Source organism: Danio rerio, chromosome 4 (genome assembly GCF_049306965.1).
Source record: "Danio rerio strain Tuebingen ecotype United States chromosome 4, GRCz12tu, whole genome shotgun sequence".
NCBI lineage: Eukaryota > Metazoa > Chordata > Actinopteri > Cypriniformes > Danionidae > Danio > Danio rerio.
Genome location: NC_133179.1, coordinates 15,468,925 through 15,489,152, shown reverse-complemented (window position 1 = coordinate 15,489,152; position 20,228 = coordinate 15,468,925). Strand labels below are relative to the sequence as shown.

General features: G+C 34.6%; 2 protein-coding genes and 1 long non-coding RNA gene across 6 annotated transcripts in view; 2 read left to right on the top strand and 1 right to left on the bottom strand.

Moving 5' to 3' along the window:
• Window positions 1–62: 62 nt before the first annotated feature.
• On the bottom strand, window positions 63–6,546 carry akr1b1.1 (aldo-keto reductase family 1, member B1 (aldose reductase), tandem duplicate 1). Of its 2 annotated transcripts, none has more exons than XR_012401474.1 (10): window positions 6,411–6,546; window positions 5,427–5,594; window positions 5,062–5,178; window positions 3,104–3,181; window positions 2,898–3,020; window positions 1,343–2,598; window positions 915–1,152; window positions 664–747; window positions 483–565; window positions 63–386 (listed from the first exon to the last, which is right to left on the bottom strand). XR_012401474.1 is itself a non-coding variant. In NM_001002048.1 (10 exon segments), coding segments are annotated over 10 exon segments (948 nt in total). In that variant the 5' UTR covers window positions 6,474–6,546; the 3' UTR covers window positions 209–343.
• Window positions 6,547–7,291: 745 nt separating this feature from the next.
• si:dkey-14k9.3 lies at window positions 7,292–12,942 on the top strand. Of its 3 annotated transcripts, none has more exons than XM_073945609.1 (5): window positions 7,292–7,508; window positions 7,745–7,781; window positions 8,793–8,903; window positions 9,672–9,715; window positions 9,824–12,942. In XM_073945609.1, the coding sequence occupies exons 1-5, from the start codon at window positions 7,475–7,477 to the stop codon at window positions 11,080–11,082; spliced, it is 1,485 nt and encodes a 494-aa protein (XP_073801710.1). In that variant the 5' UTR covers window positions 7,292–7,474; the 3' UTR covers window positions 11,083–12,942. The 3 variants fall into 3 exon arrangements, with proteins under 3 accessions (XP_073801710.1, XP_017210435.1, NP_001034152.1); XM_017354946.4 differs by having other exon boundaries at window positions 9,821–12,942; NM_001039063.1 differs by lacking the exons at window positions 7,745–7,781; window positions 8,793–8,903; window positions 9,672–9,715 and having other exon boundaries at window positions 7,475–7,508; window positions 9,821–11,082.
• Window positions 12,943–13,363: 421 nt separating this feature from the next.
• LOC141381606 (uncharacterized) overlaps window positions 13,364–20,228 on the top strand; it is a 28,032-nt gene continuing 21,167 nt past the window's right edge. Inside the window, exons 1-2 of the long non-coding RNA XR_012402014.1 lie at window positions 13,364–13,410; window positions 17,400–17,477. This is a non-coding gene — a long non-coding RNA (uncharacterized lncRNA). The remainder of the gene's footprint in view (window positions 13,411–17,399; window positions 17,478–20,228) is intronic.

Below are 20,228 nucleotides of genomic sequence, written 5' to 3'. Positions count from 1 at the left end.
ACAAGCTTTTTAACAACTTGCTTGCCCTTTACTTTACAACTGAACATATTTAGGCCCTCAAATGGCTGGAATCATATTTAATGCACATAGCATATAAAATACAACAAACAATAAGCTCATTTCTGTCATCAAATAAAGGTAAAAAAAACACACAAGCACAGAAGCAACCCCCTCACCCCAAGAATTAGAGTTCAGACTTTAGTTATTCATTTAGAGCGTATACCTTTACTCTAAATTAAAGATTTGCCATAAAATAATACATGTGACATTGAAAACTCCCAAGTGCCTTTGTCCTACATCCTGTATATCCTATGGCAGAAATGGGCTTCCGGAGCAAACGGCCTTAGTATTCAGCATTCAGTGGAAAATCTTTATGTTTTGAAGCCCTGCAATAAAAGGAGGTAATTAGTTCGCCTTCTAGAAGCTTAATACTACACAAAAGGCTACAAAGGTCATTGTGTGTTTGCGTAACAGTGACTCACCATTCCAGCCCGAAAGCCCTAAAATTCCTGTTAAAACTCAATATGGTGTTCATCTCTTCTTTACTTAACTCGAAATCAAAGACCTGCAGGAAAAACAACAGCTTAATCTTGACAATACTAAGCATATATTGAGTATTTCTGGTTTCATTATGTTGTATAACTGCACAGCGCAAAGCAATACCTCAAAATTCTCCTTGATTCGAGAGGGAGTTACAGATTTGGGAATGACCACAACATTCCTCTGAATGTGAAAGTGGATTAAGACCTAAAAACAAAAACAAAGTCATCATATGACGAAGGGAAAATAGCATGTAAGATTATATTCAGCTGACGGTTATGACACTACTTCAAGGTTCATGAATGTGGAAGCGTGGACTTGGTGTTTCATAACTAATAATAAAAAAAAGAGGTGTAAGTTTACACGTACTGTACCTGAGCTGTGGTTTTACCATGCTTATCTGCAATGGCCTTGATCTTTGGGTCCTCCAGTAGTGAAGGCTCATCTGCCTGTGCCCTACAGTAAATCACATCTATGTTTAATGATGTATAGGCTGATATATGGTGTTGTAGGGCTGCACGATATTGGAAAAATCCAATATTTTCACTAGGTTTGTTGAATAGGTCACACTTTACAATAAGGTTCATTAGTTAATGTTAATGAATGAATTTACTAACATGAACAAACAATGAACAATACATCTACTACTGTATTTTTTCATGTTAGTTAACGTTAGTTAATGAAAATACAGTAGTTCATTGTTCATGTTAACTCATGGTGCATTAACTAATGTTAACATGCATGGACTTGGATGCTAATAATGCATTAGTAAATGTGCAATTATGATGTATAAATGCTGTACATGTGTTTATGTTAGTAAATGCATTGGGGTGATTCTGTAGGGGAGTTCATATGTATAAAATATAAGAAACCATTAAAAAAAAAGATATCAATTAAATAATCAGCGTTTTATTGTTTTCAGAGGAGTCAAACTGTATTCGGGTATATAGTAACTGAATAATCAAATGTAAAATGATACCTCATAGTCTTCGTTTGATAAACAAATCAATAAAATGAATCGTTATTCATTTGTCAAAGTTACAAACGGTACAATTTCTTCAGCCTGAATGCTTTTGAAACCTTCCTGAATGCTTTTGAAACCCTCGCATAAAAACACTTGCAAAATTGTAAGTTATAATCCAGACTCAACATTGTGTATACTGGCGATAAGACTATTGCGTATCAATCGATATCGATGATGAAACGATATATTGTGCAGCCCTATGGTGTAGATTCTAAAGCGAAGGATGAGAAGTGTCATTTTTTTTGTTCGCGTCAAATAAACTTGACAGAAGTGATTTTTATATGCAATAAAAGCTTTTGAAATACAGGGTGTAAAGTTTCTAAGTTTTATTCTTTTTAATTTGCTTGAAATGATGTTCCTTTAGCAGTCAGATCATCATATATTTACATAAATGAAACTAAATACTTCTGACTGTAGCTATTTAAAAAAATCACCTTGGAATTATAAGGTTCGATCTGTGTTCTGAATGATTTTGAGATATTGAGCTTCAAAGTTTTTGCATTCCATAGCAAAGAGTATGTGTGTAACATTAGTTATTTTTTTTAAATGAAAAGTCGTAAAATGTAAACAACTTTAAAAAAAACATCTCATAATGTAAATAAGTGGTCATTCAATAAGAATATGTCAATATCTCAGTTTTGACAATGTCAGATAGAACCTGATAATTCTAAGGTGATGAAATATTAGATGAGTAATGCAGTCAATTGTATTCTATTTTAATTTGTAAGAAGCTTCTTGCTGATGAATGTGTTAAAGTGGTTTGAAGGACAATGACAGCATAAAGATTTCAAATGACAATTAATTAGTATTTTGGGGCTGCACTGAGATCTTAAAATACAGTTTTTTTTAATATGTCATCAAATGACACTTATCTAAATATGCCTGACCTTCTGTTTTTAATATAAAAAGAGGTTGTAAAATACTCACCATGGTCTGTTTGGTGAACCCAGAGGACTGTACGCCGTGACTGTTATGCCTTTGGACTGACAGTAGTTTATAAGCTTCTCCTGGGTCAGATATGGATGACACTCAATCTAGAAATAAAAATACAATTATTTCAAGTATTTTCAGAAGAGAACTGATGGCCCTGTTTCACAAACAAGACATGGCTTAAGCTAGAAATAAAATAGTTAAATTAGGGCAAGTACTTAAGCAGCTTTTATAAAATCGCCTCAGAAAAACCTCGTTAATTGTGTGCATCTTAAGACAAAACATATGTGTTGTCAGTTTATTCAATAACTAGTCTAAAGCCTTCTCTGTGAACCTTGGGCTTTAAGTCGTCATCTGTTTCATTTTCTTAAAATGTGTTTGAGAATAAAATGAATGAATGTACCTGATTGTTGGCAGGTTTGTATTTGAGCCCTGGTTTATTCAGGATTGCCTCAATCTGATCCCGGTTAAAGTTTGAGATGCCGATGGCTTTAACCAACCCAGCGTCCACCAACTCCTCCATTGCCTTTGTGAAAATGAAGCAACAATTGTCAAATGTAATTCTGACATGATCATTACTGTAATCTCAATTATTCTACTGTTTATTACCTCCCATGTTTCGAGAAAGTTGCTGTTGTCTGGAATCACATGGCCATCCTTATCCAGTGGGAAAAGATCCTTTCCAGGCTACACAGATGAACAAAAATAAGTGTAATCATAATATAAATGGTGTTTTTTTATTTTTAATTAAAGCAATAACAGCCTTAAATTGAATAATAATTCAATTTCATTTAGAGAAGACGCCCACTGAAATTCAGTGAAACGACCAAAAACCTTGTCGTCATCTTAAATCAAGAACTATTTAATGACTTATAAATGACTCTAAGATCACAGTGCTACCCATACTTACAAATTAATAATCATTTTAAATGTATTACCTTTCTTTAACACTGTTTAAGAGATTTATCAGCAAGGAGCTTATGCATATACAGTTGAAACCAGAAGTTTAAATACACTCTAAACAAGGAAGATAACCAATTAAAAAAAAAAATGTCTGATGGTAAATCATACTAAACATTTACTATTTTAAGTTCGTTAGGATTACATAAATGATTTACATTTGCTAAATGCCAGAATAATGAGAGAATTTTTTATTAATTTCTATACAGTCAAAAGTTTACAAACATTTCCTTGGTATTTTTTAGCTTTGCTTTTAAACTATAACTTTGCTCAAATGATTTGGGTATCCTTCCACAAGCTTCTCACAATAGTTTACAGGAATTTTGGCCCATTCCTCCTGACAGAGTTGGTCTGAGTCAGATTTGTTGGCTGTCTTGCTCGCACAAGCTTTTTCAACTCTGCCCACAAATTTTCTATAGGATTGAGATCAGGGCTTTGTGATGGCCACTCCAAAACATTCACTCTGTTGTCCTTAAAGCACATTTTAACTAATTTGGCAGTATGCTTAGGGTCATGGTCTGTTTGGAGGCCCATTTGTGGCCAAGTCTTAATATCCTGGCTGATGTCTTGAGATGCTGCTTCAGTATTTCGACATAATGTTCTTTCTTCATGATGACATCTATGCTGTGAAGTGGACCAGTCCCTCCTCCAGCAAAACAGCCCCACAACATATGCTGCCGCCCCCCTACTTCACAGTTGGGATTGTGTTCCTAGGCTTGTAAGCTTTCCCCTTTGTCCTCCTAATGTAGCACTGGTCATTATGACCAAACAGTTCAATCTTAGTTCCATCAGACTACAAAACATGTCTCCAAAAATGAGTTCTTTTCCCAGTGTAATTTAGCAAATTGTAATCTGGCTTTTTTGTTGATTCTGGCTTGTTGATTATCCTATGTTGTCACACAAGGAAGCAGTGTATTTGAGGTTTTCCTTAAATACTGTTCTACAGTTGTGCATTCAGTTAACTTAAATGTTGTCAGTTAGCCAATCAGAAACTTCCAAAACCTTGACATCATCATCTGAGCTTTTTCAGAGGCATGATAATCTTATTGTATGTAAACTTTCGACTTTGAAAGAAGTTATAACAATTTCTCAAACAAAATATCTCTCATTATTCTGCTATTAAGCATAACAGAAACAAACTAACCTTAAAGAGAAAAAGTTTTGTCACATTAACATCTGACTTAAAAAAAAAATGGTTATATGCCTTTTTATAGAGTTGTATGTAAACTCTTGCTTTCAACTGTATGTGCCAGTTTTAAAGATCATCAAATGTAATTTATAAAAGAGGTTGTGTATACATTTAAAGATTATTAACTGCAAGTAGAGTGTCTGCTTTAATGTTTCAAATAGCTTATTAAATATCATGTCCGTTCAGCATAACAGATGTATTTGTGTAAAGATTAAACAACATACATGTTAAACTATATGAAACCATATGTGATTATAGCATTGAACAACTGTGTTATATTGTATAACTTGCTGACTGATGGGTGAATCCTAATGGCTAGAATTAAAAGTTATTCATTACAACTAATACGTCATCAAATGATTATGTTTCTAAATGTGCTTGAGAGCAGAAAATATCACCAATTCTTCTTAAATCCTACCTTAGTGCCCATGGGAAAGTGCATGAGGTAGAGATCAACATAGTCCAGCTTAAGATCACTCAGGGTTTTTTCACAGGCTCCTCGGACCAAGTGTTTCTCGTGGAAAGTGCACCACAGCTTCAAAAGACACACAGATAGGTTTATTGTTTTATGGCATGTTCTGTATTATTTATTACCATGTTATACCAGTGACATACGCTTCAGTAATTGTTAGTTGGGGCGTGACGTAACAGTGTATTACAGCACACAGTGATACATGTGTCTTATCTGTGTCGTGGTTGTAGGCTGTGTGAAATGCACACTGGCACATGACACTGGCCTCCAGTCATGTGGCTCGCATGCACTTTTTCGTCACGTTCTGGTACCTTGCTGACTATGAAAAGGTCCTTTCTCTTCACCACTCCTTGGTTAATCATGGCACAGATGCCGTCCCCAACTTCATTCTCGTTTTCATAGACGTGGGCTCCGTCGATGTGCCGGTAGCCGGACAGGATGGCAGATTTCACCGCCTCTGTGACTTCACCTGGAGGAGACTGGAGGAGGAGGTTTCAAAACTGGGTTATTAAAGCAATTGTTGGGAAATATGTCAACAATTGAGAAGAATGACATTAATTAAAACATTTTTTCGGAAAAAAATACTAGTCTTTATGGCAAGATATTGCAGGAGATTAAGATGGAATTATAAGTATTATTATTTTAAATGTTTAAATATGCACATGAGGTGTTGTTTAATTCAAACATGTGCTTCTTTACACTTCTAAAAGCCTGAACATTGGAAGAAATTAGGTTTAATATAATAAATTATTTTTATATATATTTAAATATGCACATTATTTGTTGTTTAATGCAAACATGTGCAACTTTACACTTCTAAAAGTCTGAACTTTGAAAGAAATCAGGTTTAATATAATAAATTATTATAATGTTTAAATATGCACATGAGGTGTTGTTTAATTTAAACATGTGCTACTTTACACTTTTAAAAGCCTGAACATTAAAAGAAATCAGGTTTAATATAATATTTTTTATTATAAATGTGTAAATATGCACATTATTTGTTGTTTAATTCAAACATGTGCTACTTTACAATTCTAAAAGTCTGAACTTTGGAAGAAATCAGGTTTAATATAATGTAGTTAGACAAATCAGCTATGAACGTTCTACTGTAAAAACCTTCAGATATGAAACTGTATAAAAAGTGGAGATTTATGAAAATAAAAACACAAATATCTCAGTTTTTTTGCCTGTTGTGTCTTTGGGTATACAATAAATGCTGCATTAATATAATATAATATAATCAAAACCATTTACAATGAAACTAGGCTACTATATTGAACGATTGTACTCACCCTCCATGTTCCCAGTCCAACAATGGGCATCTTAGCTCCATTATTGAGAGTTACAGATGTCATAGTGAGGTGTATTTTTAAATCTGATATTAGATATCTAATTCATAAGCACTTGCTCAAATCTGCAGCTTCTCTCTCTTTACAGCAGCCTGAGCTTCTGTATTTATTGCCTCTGCTCGTATGTGGATTTGATTGGCCAGGCCTGGAAACACCCCGTAGATGGAAGGAGGAGCAGCAATTCCATTTTATTCCAACCCCAGCATGCTTTGAGATGATTCTGGTTAAACATGTGAACGTGATACGGACAAAATAATAATAATAATAATAAAAAAAACATAAATAAACAATATCACAACAATAAAACTACATCATTACAAATACATTTGCATTCAATTTGTGCAGTACACTAATCGAGTTTAATGATTAATTGTAGCTAAAATAAATAATTTAAATGTTTTTTTTTTATAGTTTTAACAGTTTTAATGTTGTTTAAATAGTTTAATAATTATATGTAAGTAAATTACTTTTGTTTAAATTTAGACAGTTTTACGATTGTCTTTGATTTTTACAACTCGAAGGACAATTATAGCAAAATAGTATTAAAGCATCAGTGTTTGTTATTTTATAGAGTAAAACGCTTGATTTATTTTTATTTAAACAGTTTGAGATATTTATAATACTAATAATAACAAAAAAAACTAAATATTTTGTTCTTTCCTACTTTCTTCCTATCGTAAGTATTTTATTATTATTATATTTTTTGAAAGATAACATATATTACATCGATAACAATTATTGCAACAGTTGTTTGTATAGTTTTATTTTATTTTTACTGCGGACGTACGCAAGAAGCTTTTATTTTGAAACTCATTTTGACTGTAGTCAGAGCCGTTTTCACATGATTGTCGGGACTAAAATCCAAAACAAAGTGATTAATAATTTAGTTGTTTTGCGTGGTAAATCCACTAACAAATAATCTAACAATATTAGTGTTTTAAACAAGCTATTCAGGAGATATGCAGAGCACCTCTAGACTTTAAGCACAGCAGTTAAATGCCTACATCATGGACAATAAAATCTCCCAACAAGAGCACTTTGGTGAGAAAAATACTGCTCGTGTTTGTCATTTATAAACATTTTATTTTGCAGATATTAGAAGTTGAAATATTCATATGCCTTCTATGAACTGTTATGCATTTGATTATTTTCAGTGAAATCTCAATCATGCTAACTGATCTTGTGTGCATTATATATTATGCTTATGAATTTATTTTGATGATGGTTTAAATCCAGTTAAACACAAAATAAGAAAATTTTTTCTTTATATTCCATAGATGATAAAACCTCAAACACACCTGGACCAAGTGAAGGGTGAGTAAATTATTTTCATTTTTTTGGGGTGAACTATCCCTTAAAAAGGCTTTGACACTAACCTCCAGGCAGATTTCCTTTGCTCTTGACCTCTCAGTGCCTCTTCTGCACTTCTTTTTCAATCTTCATATGGATTATTGTACTGCAGAAGTATTTGATGAATCATGGGATGCCAGTAGATTTTGTTTTATTGGTGTCAGAAGAGTTCAACTCATTTTTGTGACAGTGGACACAAAAACTTAAGCTTTTAAGTTGCACAAGTATATTTTTTGTAAAGAATAAAACCAATACAAGCAGTCAAAATGATCAATTTTTCCTTTATTCCAAAAACAAATAAAATTAAAGAGGAAGTAAAGATCATGCTCCAAGACGACATTATGTAAATGTCCTATCATAAACATGTAAAACTTAATTTTTGATTATTAATATATCTTGATTTGAATGTAGACAACTTTAAAGGAAATCTTCTCAAAATATCTTGATTTCTTTGAACCCACAGATTCCAGATGATGAATAGATGGCCAAATATTGCCACATCATAACAAACATACATCAATAGAAAGCGTATTTCCAAAATTATGGCAGGTTTTGTGGTCCAGGGTCACATTTTGACATAAAAGTTAATTTGTATAATATCGGGGATATAATATATTACAAAAAGTAATATTTTATAAAATCTTACAGATTCAGAACAACTTAAATGAGGAATGAAAGACAATCATTTAGTAACTCATGCCTATGATACATATTCCTTAATACGTTTATAAGTATGAGCAATAAGAAATGTACATCATGGCGAGTTGCATTCCACCTTGTTTTTTGGACACACTCAGGAGTGCACAATATAAACCAATGTAAATCTTCACAGAAAAAGCAGACCGATATATAATAAAGTCTTTTGAAAGACATCTTACAATTACTAATGAAAGGCACTAACATGTAGATACCTCTATGAATGTTATATGTGACTGAGAAGCTGAAAATATCCATTGCACAATATTCTGTCTCTAGTGCTGAAGTAGAGCTTGAGAAGCCGAGCACAGATGCAGAAGAAGCGGATCAAACAAAGGAATCAGCTCATAATGCAGAGGATGCAGATCAAATAAATGAATCAGCTCAACCGTAAGTGAACTTATTAATGAACTGCAACAAGAAAACATTTCCATGCAAACTTTTTTTCTTAATTTGTAGTGCGAGAGCTTAGAGTTTATTGCCGATAAGTATAAATACAGTTGAAGTCAGAATTATTAGCCCCCCTGTTAATCCCCCCCCCCCCCCCCCAATTTCTGCTTAACGGAGAGAAGATTTTTTTTCAAAACATTTCTAAACATAATAGTTTTAATAACTCATTACTAATAACTGATTTATTTTATCTTTGCCATGATGAAAGTAAATAATATTTGACTAGATATTCTTCAAGACACTTCTATACAGCTTAAAGTGACATTTAAAGACTTCACTTGGTTAATTAGGGTAACTAGGCAGGTTAGGATAATTAGGCAAGTTATTGTATAATGGTGGTTTGTTCTGTAGACTATCAAAAAAAATAAAAATAGCTTAAAGGGGCTAATAATTTTGACCTTAAAATGGTTCATAAAAAATAAAAATGCTTTTATTCTAGCCAAAATAAAACAAATAAGACAAAAAATAAGAAAAAAAAGACAAATAAGAAGAAAAAATATTATTAGACATACTGTGAAAATTTAGCTGCTCTGTTGAACGCTATATAGGAAATATTTACAAAAAGAAAAAATTATTCAAAGGGGGGCTAATAATTCTGACTTCAACTGTATATAGATCCAGGTTCCTGTGTCCTATCAACTCAGAATGCTTTGCGCTGTGATAATTGCCTTTCAACCTACAACAGTTGATATTGTTAAATGTTTTTAGGCGTGAGGAGTTGGACAAGTCTGATCATGCCTCTGAAAACACAGGTAAGCTTCTTTCTCAACACTCCAGTATTTATTTTGAAGTCATAACATACATATAAACACACAATATCCATGGCTGATTATAATAATGCCAATCTCTGCTTATAGAAGGTCCTTCCAAGCTCCTCTCCTGCTCGCATTGCCCGTTCACTAACTCTAAAGAGGAAAACCTTAGGGAGCATGTAAAGAAAGTCCATTCCACTGAGGTTACGGAAACCGAGACCGCCGCTGATCCCAGTTTGTCCTGTAAATGTGATGTCTGTGGCCGAAGCTACCGATTCTCTTTCTTATTGAAAGCTCACCAGCGGATTCACTCCAAAAAGCATCCCGTATCTAAACGCAGCAAGAGTTTCTCCCGTTCCCAAGCCGCGCATCAGCATGGACCTGCTCCTGAAACATCATCGCAAGATGATGCTGAGGAAAACACTCGACAAAAGAGCTACAGCTGTCTCTACTGCAGAGAAACCTTCAGCTCACTCAGCGCCAGGAGAAACCATCACAGAACCCATCCCGAAGAAACCTTGAATCAATGCACCGCCTGCGGGAAGAAGCTCAGCAGTCAAGCGGCTCTTAAAAGACACAAGCAAATCCACGAAGAGAAGCAATCCTATAATTGCTCCAAATGCAAGTCCACCTTCATCTGCTCGACCTCTTACAAACAGCACATGTTGACGCACGAGTCCGAAAGACCCTTCGTTTGTACCTGTGGAAAGGGTTTTAAATATCGCGGTGCTCTTTCGGCCCATAAACGCACTCATACTGAAGATAGACCATACCGTTGTTTAGACTGCGGAAAGGGGTTTTTATATCCCGGAGCTTTGACGACGCACCAGAAAAAACACTCTAAAGGTAACCCAGAGCATTGCACACAGTGTCACTCCAGTACGGAAAAGTGTGTTTGCTCCCAATCGCAAGCGGAGAAGTCTTTCAAATGCCCCACATGCGATAAGTTGTTCGCGTTCAAGTCCAGCTTAATCCGGCACAAACTCACACACACCGGAGAAAGACCGTTCCTTTGCTCAGACTGCGGGAAGGGCTTTTTAACTTTTGGTGAGCTGCTGAAGCACCAGCGCTACCACACGGGGCACAAACCGTTCCAGTGCACCGACTGTGAAAAGAGCTTTACGCAGGCCTGCTACCTGCAGGTCCACATGAGGCAGCACACCGGCGTACGGCCCTATTCCTGTTCCCAATGCGACAAGAGTTTCTACAGTTCGTCCCATCTCAAGAGGCACCTGCGGATTCATTCGGGGGAAAAGCCCTTCGAGTGCTTGGATTGCGGGAAGAGATTTCCGCAGCCGTATCATCTGAAAGTGCACTTCCAGACTCACATGCAAAAGAAACCCGAAAGCAAGAAATCCAATGAATAGTTCACCAAAAATACTAAAATAATTGTTGTTTATTTACTCAGCCTCAGGCCATGTAGGATGTGCTTGTCTTTTTTGTGTGTTTCTAAGAAAACTGAAGGAGATTTTCAGTGATTTTACTTTAATTTCACCATTTTTAATCAATTCAGCATATCCCTGGATCTGGAAAAAGCACTTTTAGCTTAGCTTAGCACAAATCATTGAATCAAATCAGACCATTAGCATCTCATTAAACCTTTTGAGGAGTTTCGACCTAGAAAATAAAAAAAAATTTCTTAGTGCACGATGTAACTACAGAAGAGTTAAGATTTAAATAGGAAAATTCTTCTTTTTTAATTTTTTTTTAATTAAATTAGATGCTAACGGTCTATTCTGATTCAATGATTTATGCTAAGCTAAGCTAAACTAAAACTGCTAGACCCAGAGATTGGGTGAATGGATAAAAAAATGGTAAAACTCAATTGTTTAACTCGAAGAGAGTTGTAAAATGAGCTTATTTGCAAAAAAAAGAGGAGTGTTCCTTTAAGACACAGGTGTCAAATCCAGTTCCCTGGAGGGCCGCAGCTCTGCACAGTTTAGTTCCAACCCAACTCCAGCATACTTACCTGTAGGTTTCAAACAAAACTGAAGGACTCAATTGGTTTGATCAGGTGTGTTTAATTAGAGTTGAAACTAAACTCTGCAGAGCTGTGGCCATCCAGGAGCTGGAGTTGACACCTGTGCTTTAAGACCTCTCTGTATTACCAGGATACTTGTGTATTACCCTTGTTTTGCTGTATTTTTTTTCTACTCTTGAATTGATATTTACTTGCATTTTATGCTTCGTCAAGGAACATGGTTCCTTATTTAATGTTCTGCTAAAGAAACTGCACATTTACATCTTGTATGGCCTGTGTGAGAGCAAACTATCAACAAAAAGTTATGGGGATTTGTATATAGAGTATTTTAACACATATTATAAAAAGTGTAACGCACTTTGAGCATTTCTTTTCCTTATTTGTTCCCAAACAAATAGGAGCTTAAGTTGCGTAGTTTTGTTTTAAAGTGTAGTCTATAGGTCTTTGTCAGATATTATTTTTTAATATTTCATAAGTGAAAAATTAGGCATTTAAGTTAACTTCATGAAAAAAATGTGTTCGTTGTTTAATCACGACTAAGGTCAATAAAAAAAGTTTCATTGATTTGAAAGCTTAAAGTATAATAATAATAATAATAATAATAATAATGATAATAAAAGCTTGGAAGGCAAAAAAAAAAAGCTAATAGTCTCCAAAGGATTGTGGATGTCGGTTGTGTCAGAAATCATAGCAGCCAGTGAATTTCTGTATGTGAGGTTGCGTATGTGATGATATTTCGAGGTATATGTAAATAAATGTCAGGTGTCATGTGTATTCCTAAAGGATGTCATAATGGTAATCTGGTATATGTTTCATTTGTAGGATTTAGTGCCTTTTGTGTCTCCAGTTAACACAGTTTCGTCTTTGACATCAAGCATATATTCATAAATGTATATATATTCATAAACTTGCACAAAAATATGAATAATTTGGTATCGGTGAATAATTGTTGTTTCAGTAATGCTTTAAAGAAAATCTTTTATGCATTATCTAAAAAAAAATTATATTCATTCCTTTATATCTAACAGTACAGAACATTTTAGTTTCTCCTTCTCATTGCAATCAGCTCCTAATTATTTGCATCTATATATCTAAGCTTGACCAAAATTACTTTTATTATCATTTTTGATGTTTTACATCTTCCTGATGAGACCTGTTAGAGCTTATACAGTTTTTATACTTTATATGTTTTGATTCTGCTGTTGTTAAAGACCAATTTTCACGACAATAAAGTAAATAAAAACAATTTAAGTGTACGTTTAAGTTATTATGTCTATTTCAGTGGCTCAGTGGTTAGCACTGTCGCCTCACAGCAAGAAGGTTGCTGTTTCGAGTTCGAGTTAGTGTTTCTGTGTGGATTTTGTATGTTCTCCCAGTGTTGGCGTGGGTTTCTTCCAGGTGCTTCAGTTCAAAGACATGCACTGTAGGTGAATTAAACTAAAATGGCTGTAATGTATGTGTGTGTAAATGTGTGAATGTATAGGTGTTTCCCAGTTCTGGGTTGCGAATGGAGGGGCATCCAAGCCAAAGGAAAGTGAATGAACGAATGAATGAATCTCGACTATGTTATCTGCACTGCCGGTGCCATCCACTAGGTGACACCAGCACAATGTCATTCACAAATGTTCCACATGCTTCAAATGTTGTTTGTTGTTCCCGTGTTTTTCAGCAATGCCAGCACCTCTCAATAACAGATACAAGCAGAAGGAATCTGGTATGATTTGTTTTAATAGTAATCTGGTTGTCTCTTAAAACACTTGCTAAATAAGAGCATACTCAAAACCATACTGACTCACTAAATCTAATTAGGATGTAAAACATACTTTTAAGTCAGTCTGCGAGCAAAGAAGCATGACTGAAACTGAATGTAATCAATGTCATATTGAAGTTTATTGGGTTTATGCTCGTACATTCTCCTGAATATAATCTCAGAAAAGTATTCTTTGTAAATTCTAAATGGGGAAATCATATTAGCAGCTAATTTCAAAGTACATTATTCTCAATTAAAATTTGTTTTGACGCCAATATTCAAATTAGCGCGGTAAACACCGTGTCACAAGTTGTCACTGTTCAAAAATAAACAAATGTGCGAATGTAAACCCAATTTTACCACAATCATTTTCATCTAGACTGCTGTACAAATGTATGATTAGAAGAATGCCGCATTGTTTTAATAATCATATAGCAATCGATCTAATACAATAAATAATTTAGTTTGCTTTTCTTGTTAGTTTAATGCTGTTTATTTGTCCTGATAAAATGTTTGATTCTTTATTTTTCATTAAATAATAAGGTAATTTATATTTACAGTTTAATGTGACGTCCCAATTTTCTTGTAATCCCAGGGTTTGAATACCTCTTATTTAGAAAATTAGCTAACATAGTTGTTTTTTTAACTTACAGTATAACCTCAAAGACTCCACTTAGTATGCAATGCAGCACTTCTCATGAATTTCATGTTATAATTTTCAATATAGTCATGAAGGTGTTCCTGTGTAGCTGCTATAGTCTTTTGGATGGTAGCTACAGTGTTTCTGTGCTGTTGCTAGGACGTTAAATAGGGTTGCTAGAGTGGTACACTACTGACTTCCAGTAGTTTCTGTTTTTAAACAGGAATGAATCCCCATCACACAGATTAAACTCTTCCTTGAAGCTGAAAACATTGAAATAATGCAATGGCCTGCCCAGAGTCCTGAGCCAAACCTGATCTTAACACTTCCTTCCCCTTTCCTTATTTTGATCACTGTTTTTTACTTGCATGGTAGAACCACAACTAAAATTCTTTAACATTTTGAATTATAAAAATTTACAATGATTATTTCCAAGCGTATGTTGTTATTAATTAGGTGAACAATTAATTCGCTTAGGTTAATCCACTGAAAAATCTTTTTTTTATTAAAGTGTGTTCCCCCCCGTTCTTCTGATAATGTCAGTTTAACACATTATTTTACAATATTTTAGAATACCGGGTCGTTTCAAATGGTGACATGTTATGATTTTATTGGTTTTATAAATGCATATGTCTTGACTAGGACTCCCTGGTAGGAGAGATATTGTATCTCAATGGGACGTTCCTAGTTTAATAAGTAAACAAACAATAAATAGAATTAGCTATCGTTGTTTTTCAAAATAATCTTTCCCTCCAGCAAACTGTTATCTGATGTAACTGGATTAAAACCGAATCGTCCAAGTATGATGTTTAAGTCAATTTATTAAGTGCATATAAAGACCAATATTTTTTTATTAAATGATCATACTACTGACTGAAACCCTTGATATTTCACAATGTTCCTCATCAGCTAATGTGGCCTTTGTAGTCATATTTGAACATGCTAATGCATTGTGTTTCACCGACTGCTCTTGCGTCATTTTTCAAGTTTAAAAGCTTCATTCCCCCTCCAGTTTCTCTCTTCCATTTGGTCTCTCCAGCAAGATGCAAGCTGTCATTAATGGACTCCAAAAAGCCAGATTCTTTTCCTCACAGGGAAACATAAAATCAATAGCGCTATATTAGAACACAAAGCAGAAAAGGGCAGATACTTGTGGGTGGTTGTTTGGAGTGGCTTGGTCCATTCGGTGGGTAAGTGTTTCCAGCTGGGACGGGAGAGGCCGGCACTGCCCAGCTGCTGCGCACTGACCTTCCATTTACAGCAGGAGCCCTTTACTAATGCAACGCACTAAGATCCATATGGTTTATAAATACGGAGCTCGCAAGAGGGAATTTTGCATCAGCTTGCACACTGTAAATAAGATTTTTCTTGCTCAGCCTTGTTTTGCATGAAGATGCGTTCACTTAAGAGGCAGGGTGCTGCTTTCTGCCAAAAATGATCCACGTTTAGAACACTTTTAAAGTGAGATCTCCATTTCAGAACTGAACTGGGATCTTTCTTGATGTGCGAATCTGGACCATCTGATCATTACTGATGAAAGCAATTTTTTCTTGTAAAGCAAGCCCAATGGGAAATTATGTTTGTCCTCAACCTGGGGCAAGACTGGACCCAAAGTGTATGTAGAAGTCAGTAAAGTGGAGGTTAAGTGACGTGGTTTGGTGTCGGTTTCTGTAGCATGAGATGGGCTCTTATACAGAAACATGACAATGAATCCAAATGTTTTTGTTTTTTGAGAAGTTACGTCAGCAACAATATTTTTCATCCAGCACTTTTCACACAGGACAAGAAACCCCCTGTCACACAGGTTAAACTCTTCCTTAAAGCTGAAAACATTGAAATAATGAAATGGCCTGCCCAGAGTCCTGAGCCAAACCTGAGCTGAAAACTTCCTACCCATTTCCTAATTTTGATCACTGTTTTTTACTTGCATGGTAGAACCACAACTAAAATTCTTTACAATTTTGAATGATCAAAATTAACTATGCTTATTTCCTAGCGTATGTTGTTATTATTTTGGTGAACAATTAATTTGTTCAGGTTAATCCACTGTAAAAGCTTTTTTTTTTTATTAAAGCATGATTTTTTTTGCAGCCTTCTGTTAATGTCAGTTTGATAGCTTCAGCCACAATATTTTAGAATACAGGTTGGGTTCAAATGGTGCTGCTATTCGATTGCTATGGATTATTTCTAAGATGTTCCTATGAGGTCGTTAAGCGTCTCTGTGTGGGCATTAAGGTGTTCCTGTGTAGCTGTTATGGTCTTTTAGATGGTAGCTACATTGTTTCTGTGCTGTTGTTAGGACATTAAATGGGGTTGCTAGAGTGTTGAACTATTGACTTCCATTAGTGTTTGTTTTTAAACAGGAATGAATCCCCGTCACACAGATTAAACTCTTCCTTGAAGCTGAAAACATTGAAATAATGAAATGGCCTGCCCAGAGTCCTGAACTAAAACAGATCTACACCTTATTTGTTTTTAAATTTCTTCAAATATCTTCTTTTGTTTTCAACAGAAGAAAGAATTGCTCATGAAAGTTTGGAACCACTTATGGCAGAGTAAATCGTGACAAAATTTTCATTTATGGCTGAAATCTCTTTAATTTTAGTTTTGTCATTGTTAACTTATGTTAGATGATTGCTGATTCCAAGACAAATACTCTTAAAATGCCTTGTTAGATGGACACATTATAGAAGTGTATTCAAAACAATAAGTTGAAATAATTAACCACAATTTTTTTTTTGTGAGATGTACAACTGGGTAATGTAAGTTAAGCATTTCAATGCACTATAATCCCACCGACTATCATATTAGTTACAGAGCAGAGGTGTGTGATTAATTCTGTAAGTCCTGCAGTTCTCAATTACAGTGTAATGTGTTTAATTAAAGACAGTGGTGTGAAAAGAGGCGCCTCAATTTTAGTGACAAAAAGGCTATTTAAATGTTTGTCCGAATTAATTTAACACCCGCTCGTAACTTTGGTTTTCGTCTTCTCCTTATTAGCTTTATCAAACTATAGCAAACAGAAGGGCACCGTTCTCTCTCCATCAATTTGTGTTATCTAATTTCCCCCTCTCATCTCAAACAATCAATTACCTGGCTGAAGTAAAGCCCTTAATGCCTTTAGCTGGAAATTGCCTCTGCGCCCGTGCAAGCCAAATAAACCAGATTAGCCAGTGGTGATTGAATTCTGTAGGGCCGAGACCCTGACGAGGACAGATTCCCTCATCTGCCAAACTCCCGCAGCATTCAGCCGATAAGTCTGTGTGAACCGCTCACGATCCCTGGCCCTGTTTGTGTTTTTGCTTTGTTCCAGAGAAAGGATTTCAGACCTGGTTTTCCAGGGATTTGCTGCTTAAGAAGGGAGTACGGATGTGAGACAGCAGGAGTGAAGGTGTGTGTATGTTTATGTTTAGGGATATAAAGGAATAAAAAATGGGTAAAAAAAAATGAAAAATAAAACAAGAGTCCCCATGGAAACAACATTTTTCTCTAGATTCTAGAAGTCACTTTAGTTTTGTTGTAAAAACTATGATATTTCTCCAGACCTTAATAGAATATAACAAAGATGAACCTTTTATGCTAGAACATGCCTAGTAAATCCACTATATATGTATATTGTTTATTGTATTCTTGTATTCTATATATAATAATGCATATATATATATATATATATATATATATATATATATATATATATATATGCATTATTATATGTTAAATTAGTCATAGTTAAATATGTTGAACCAGTAAATAAATTATAAACAAAGTCTGTCATATACAGGCAAATATAGGGGAGCGCGGGGCACAAAGTAACGCGATGTTAAATGGCAATACTGCACAGAGACCATAGGTCCGGCAATCATAATTCCAGGGCTCATTTGAAGGAAAGGCTTGTGTGTTATTGGTAAAGAAATATGGTTTGTCTAACCCCAATACTTTGATCGTTATTTGAACAAAACCAATAAGTGTTACGTTGTGCTCCGCTCTTTCCTAGGTTATATTGAAATCATAGTGTTATATATGTGTGTGTGATATTTAGTTTGATATACAGTATGTGTGTATTAATGTATTTAATTATTATTGAATTGATTGATTCAAATTGAATTAAAGTTTAAAATTTCAACATATATGTTTTTTAATATCACTGAATTTTTGATTCAAGCATATAAAGTATCATTTGCCAGTGAATTCTGCAGTCTTGCGCACATGCAGTCACTGTAACAATGACTTTAATTGAAGATGACATGCAAAGTGAATTTGTGTGAGCCAGCAGCTGCTGCAGTCGCGTGTCAGTCTGTTCTGTCCACTCAACGGGGTCTCTGGACACTCAACAGTTAATACCTGATGAAGGAAAGCCATACAACACACACTTATGCAGCTATATTTTTGACTTTATGACTTGAATACTATTAAAACTGTATATTCTATCCCCTAAACCCAACTACAAGAAACAATCTGCATTTTTACATTTTCACAATACTTTATTCTGCGTGATTTATGAGACATTTTCCTGGGGAGGACATTTGGTACCCACAACACTCTATTTCCTCTCTTTCTGCACTGTCATTTACTTTACTGCATGACACATCTGAAATCTGAAATTGCTTCAATGTTTGATTTCATTCAATTCATATAGTTTTCATTTGTCAACACACAAAACAAGGCTTTCCTTTGCTTCATTTTTACAATTCATATTAAAAACAACTCTTACAGAGTACAGAAATTGCTTATTGAACTATATCCCAGTGAGCAGATTCATCTCAAACACATTTAATAGCATTTCCCCCCACCAGAAAACCATTTAAAATATCGGAATGCTCTAATGCATACATTGTATATAGTATGTATGCTTCATCAGAAAGACATTCAAAATTTGATCTTTTAATATCACTGTTTTAGAAGATTAAGCTATGTTTTTAGTGAAATGCTGTGGTTTGTTAGTCAAATTAGCTTTAAGCAATTTCAATCTTGCATAACTTTAAAAAAGTAAGATAAAAGACAGAAGATAAAATAACATAAAACTTGTTTGAAATAAGTAAAAGTAACCAAATGTCCCCATAAAGTCAACATTTACTAATATTGCTATATATGTGACAACATTTGGTACCCACAACATGAGTTCACAACTTCACTGTTTGATTTGATTCAATTCATATACTGTAGTTTTCATTTGTCAACACACAAAACAAGGCTTTCCTTTGCTACATTTTTACCATTTAAATTAAGTACAACTACTACAGAGTACAGAAATTGGTTGACAAACTATATCCTAGTAAACAGATTCGTCCTGAACACATTTAATAGCATTTTCCCCCCACAGAAAACCATTTAAAACATCTCTGAATGCATACATTTGTATGTCAGTGTGTTTTTTTCTGTAAGGTATTTGAAATACAATCTTTTCCCAGCAGACACACAACATCGTAAGATGTTAAACATCTTAAACCAATTTCATATTGACATCAAAAACTGACATTTATTCGTCAAGTATGGCAACCAAAATTCAACGTCTGACAGACGTCTTATTGGTAATGTACACACAACGCCAAGCTCTAACATCACATTGATATTTTGTTGTTTTGAGTTGCATTGGAAAGTAACCAAAATGCAGCGTCTGTCTGACGTTGAACATTCATGTCGGACAGGCATTGGGTTTTGACGTTAACCTGATTTCCATGATGTTGGGGTACAATGTCAATCTGACGTAATGTTGACGTCCTGGGCCTGCTGCATTTAAAATCACTGTTTTAAAACATTAAGCCGTGTTTTAGGGATTCAAATACTGTGGTTTATTGAATCAAATGAGCTTTTAAGCTATTTTAATTTTGTATTACTTAAAAAAAAAATTAAGTTGAAACAACATGAAATAAGTGAAAGTAACACCAACAGATTTGTACATCATTTTCAATTTTGGTGCCAAACGCTTTTTAAAGTCAAGCAATTAAGACTCATCATCAGCGTTAACTTTCTAATGATCAGTAACTTTATTCCACAATCGGTGAATTGTTAGCACCAAATCAATGGACTTCACTGCTCAAAACAGGTGTCTCTGACATATATATTTGCCCTAGTTGCATTAGTTTAAAGACCATCCCAGCTACAGCACATTTGAACAGGTGTTGAACAGTCCAGAGAATATTAT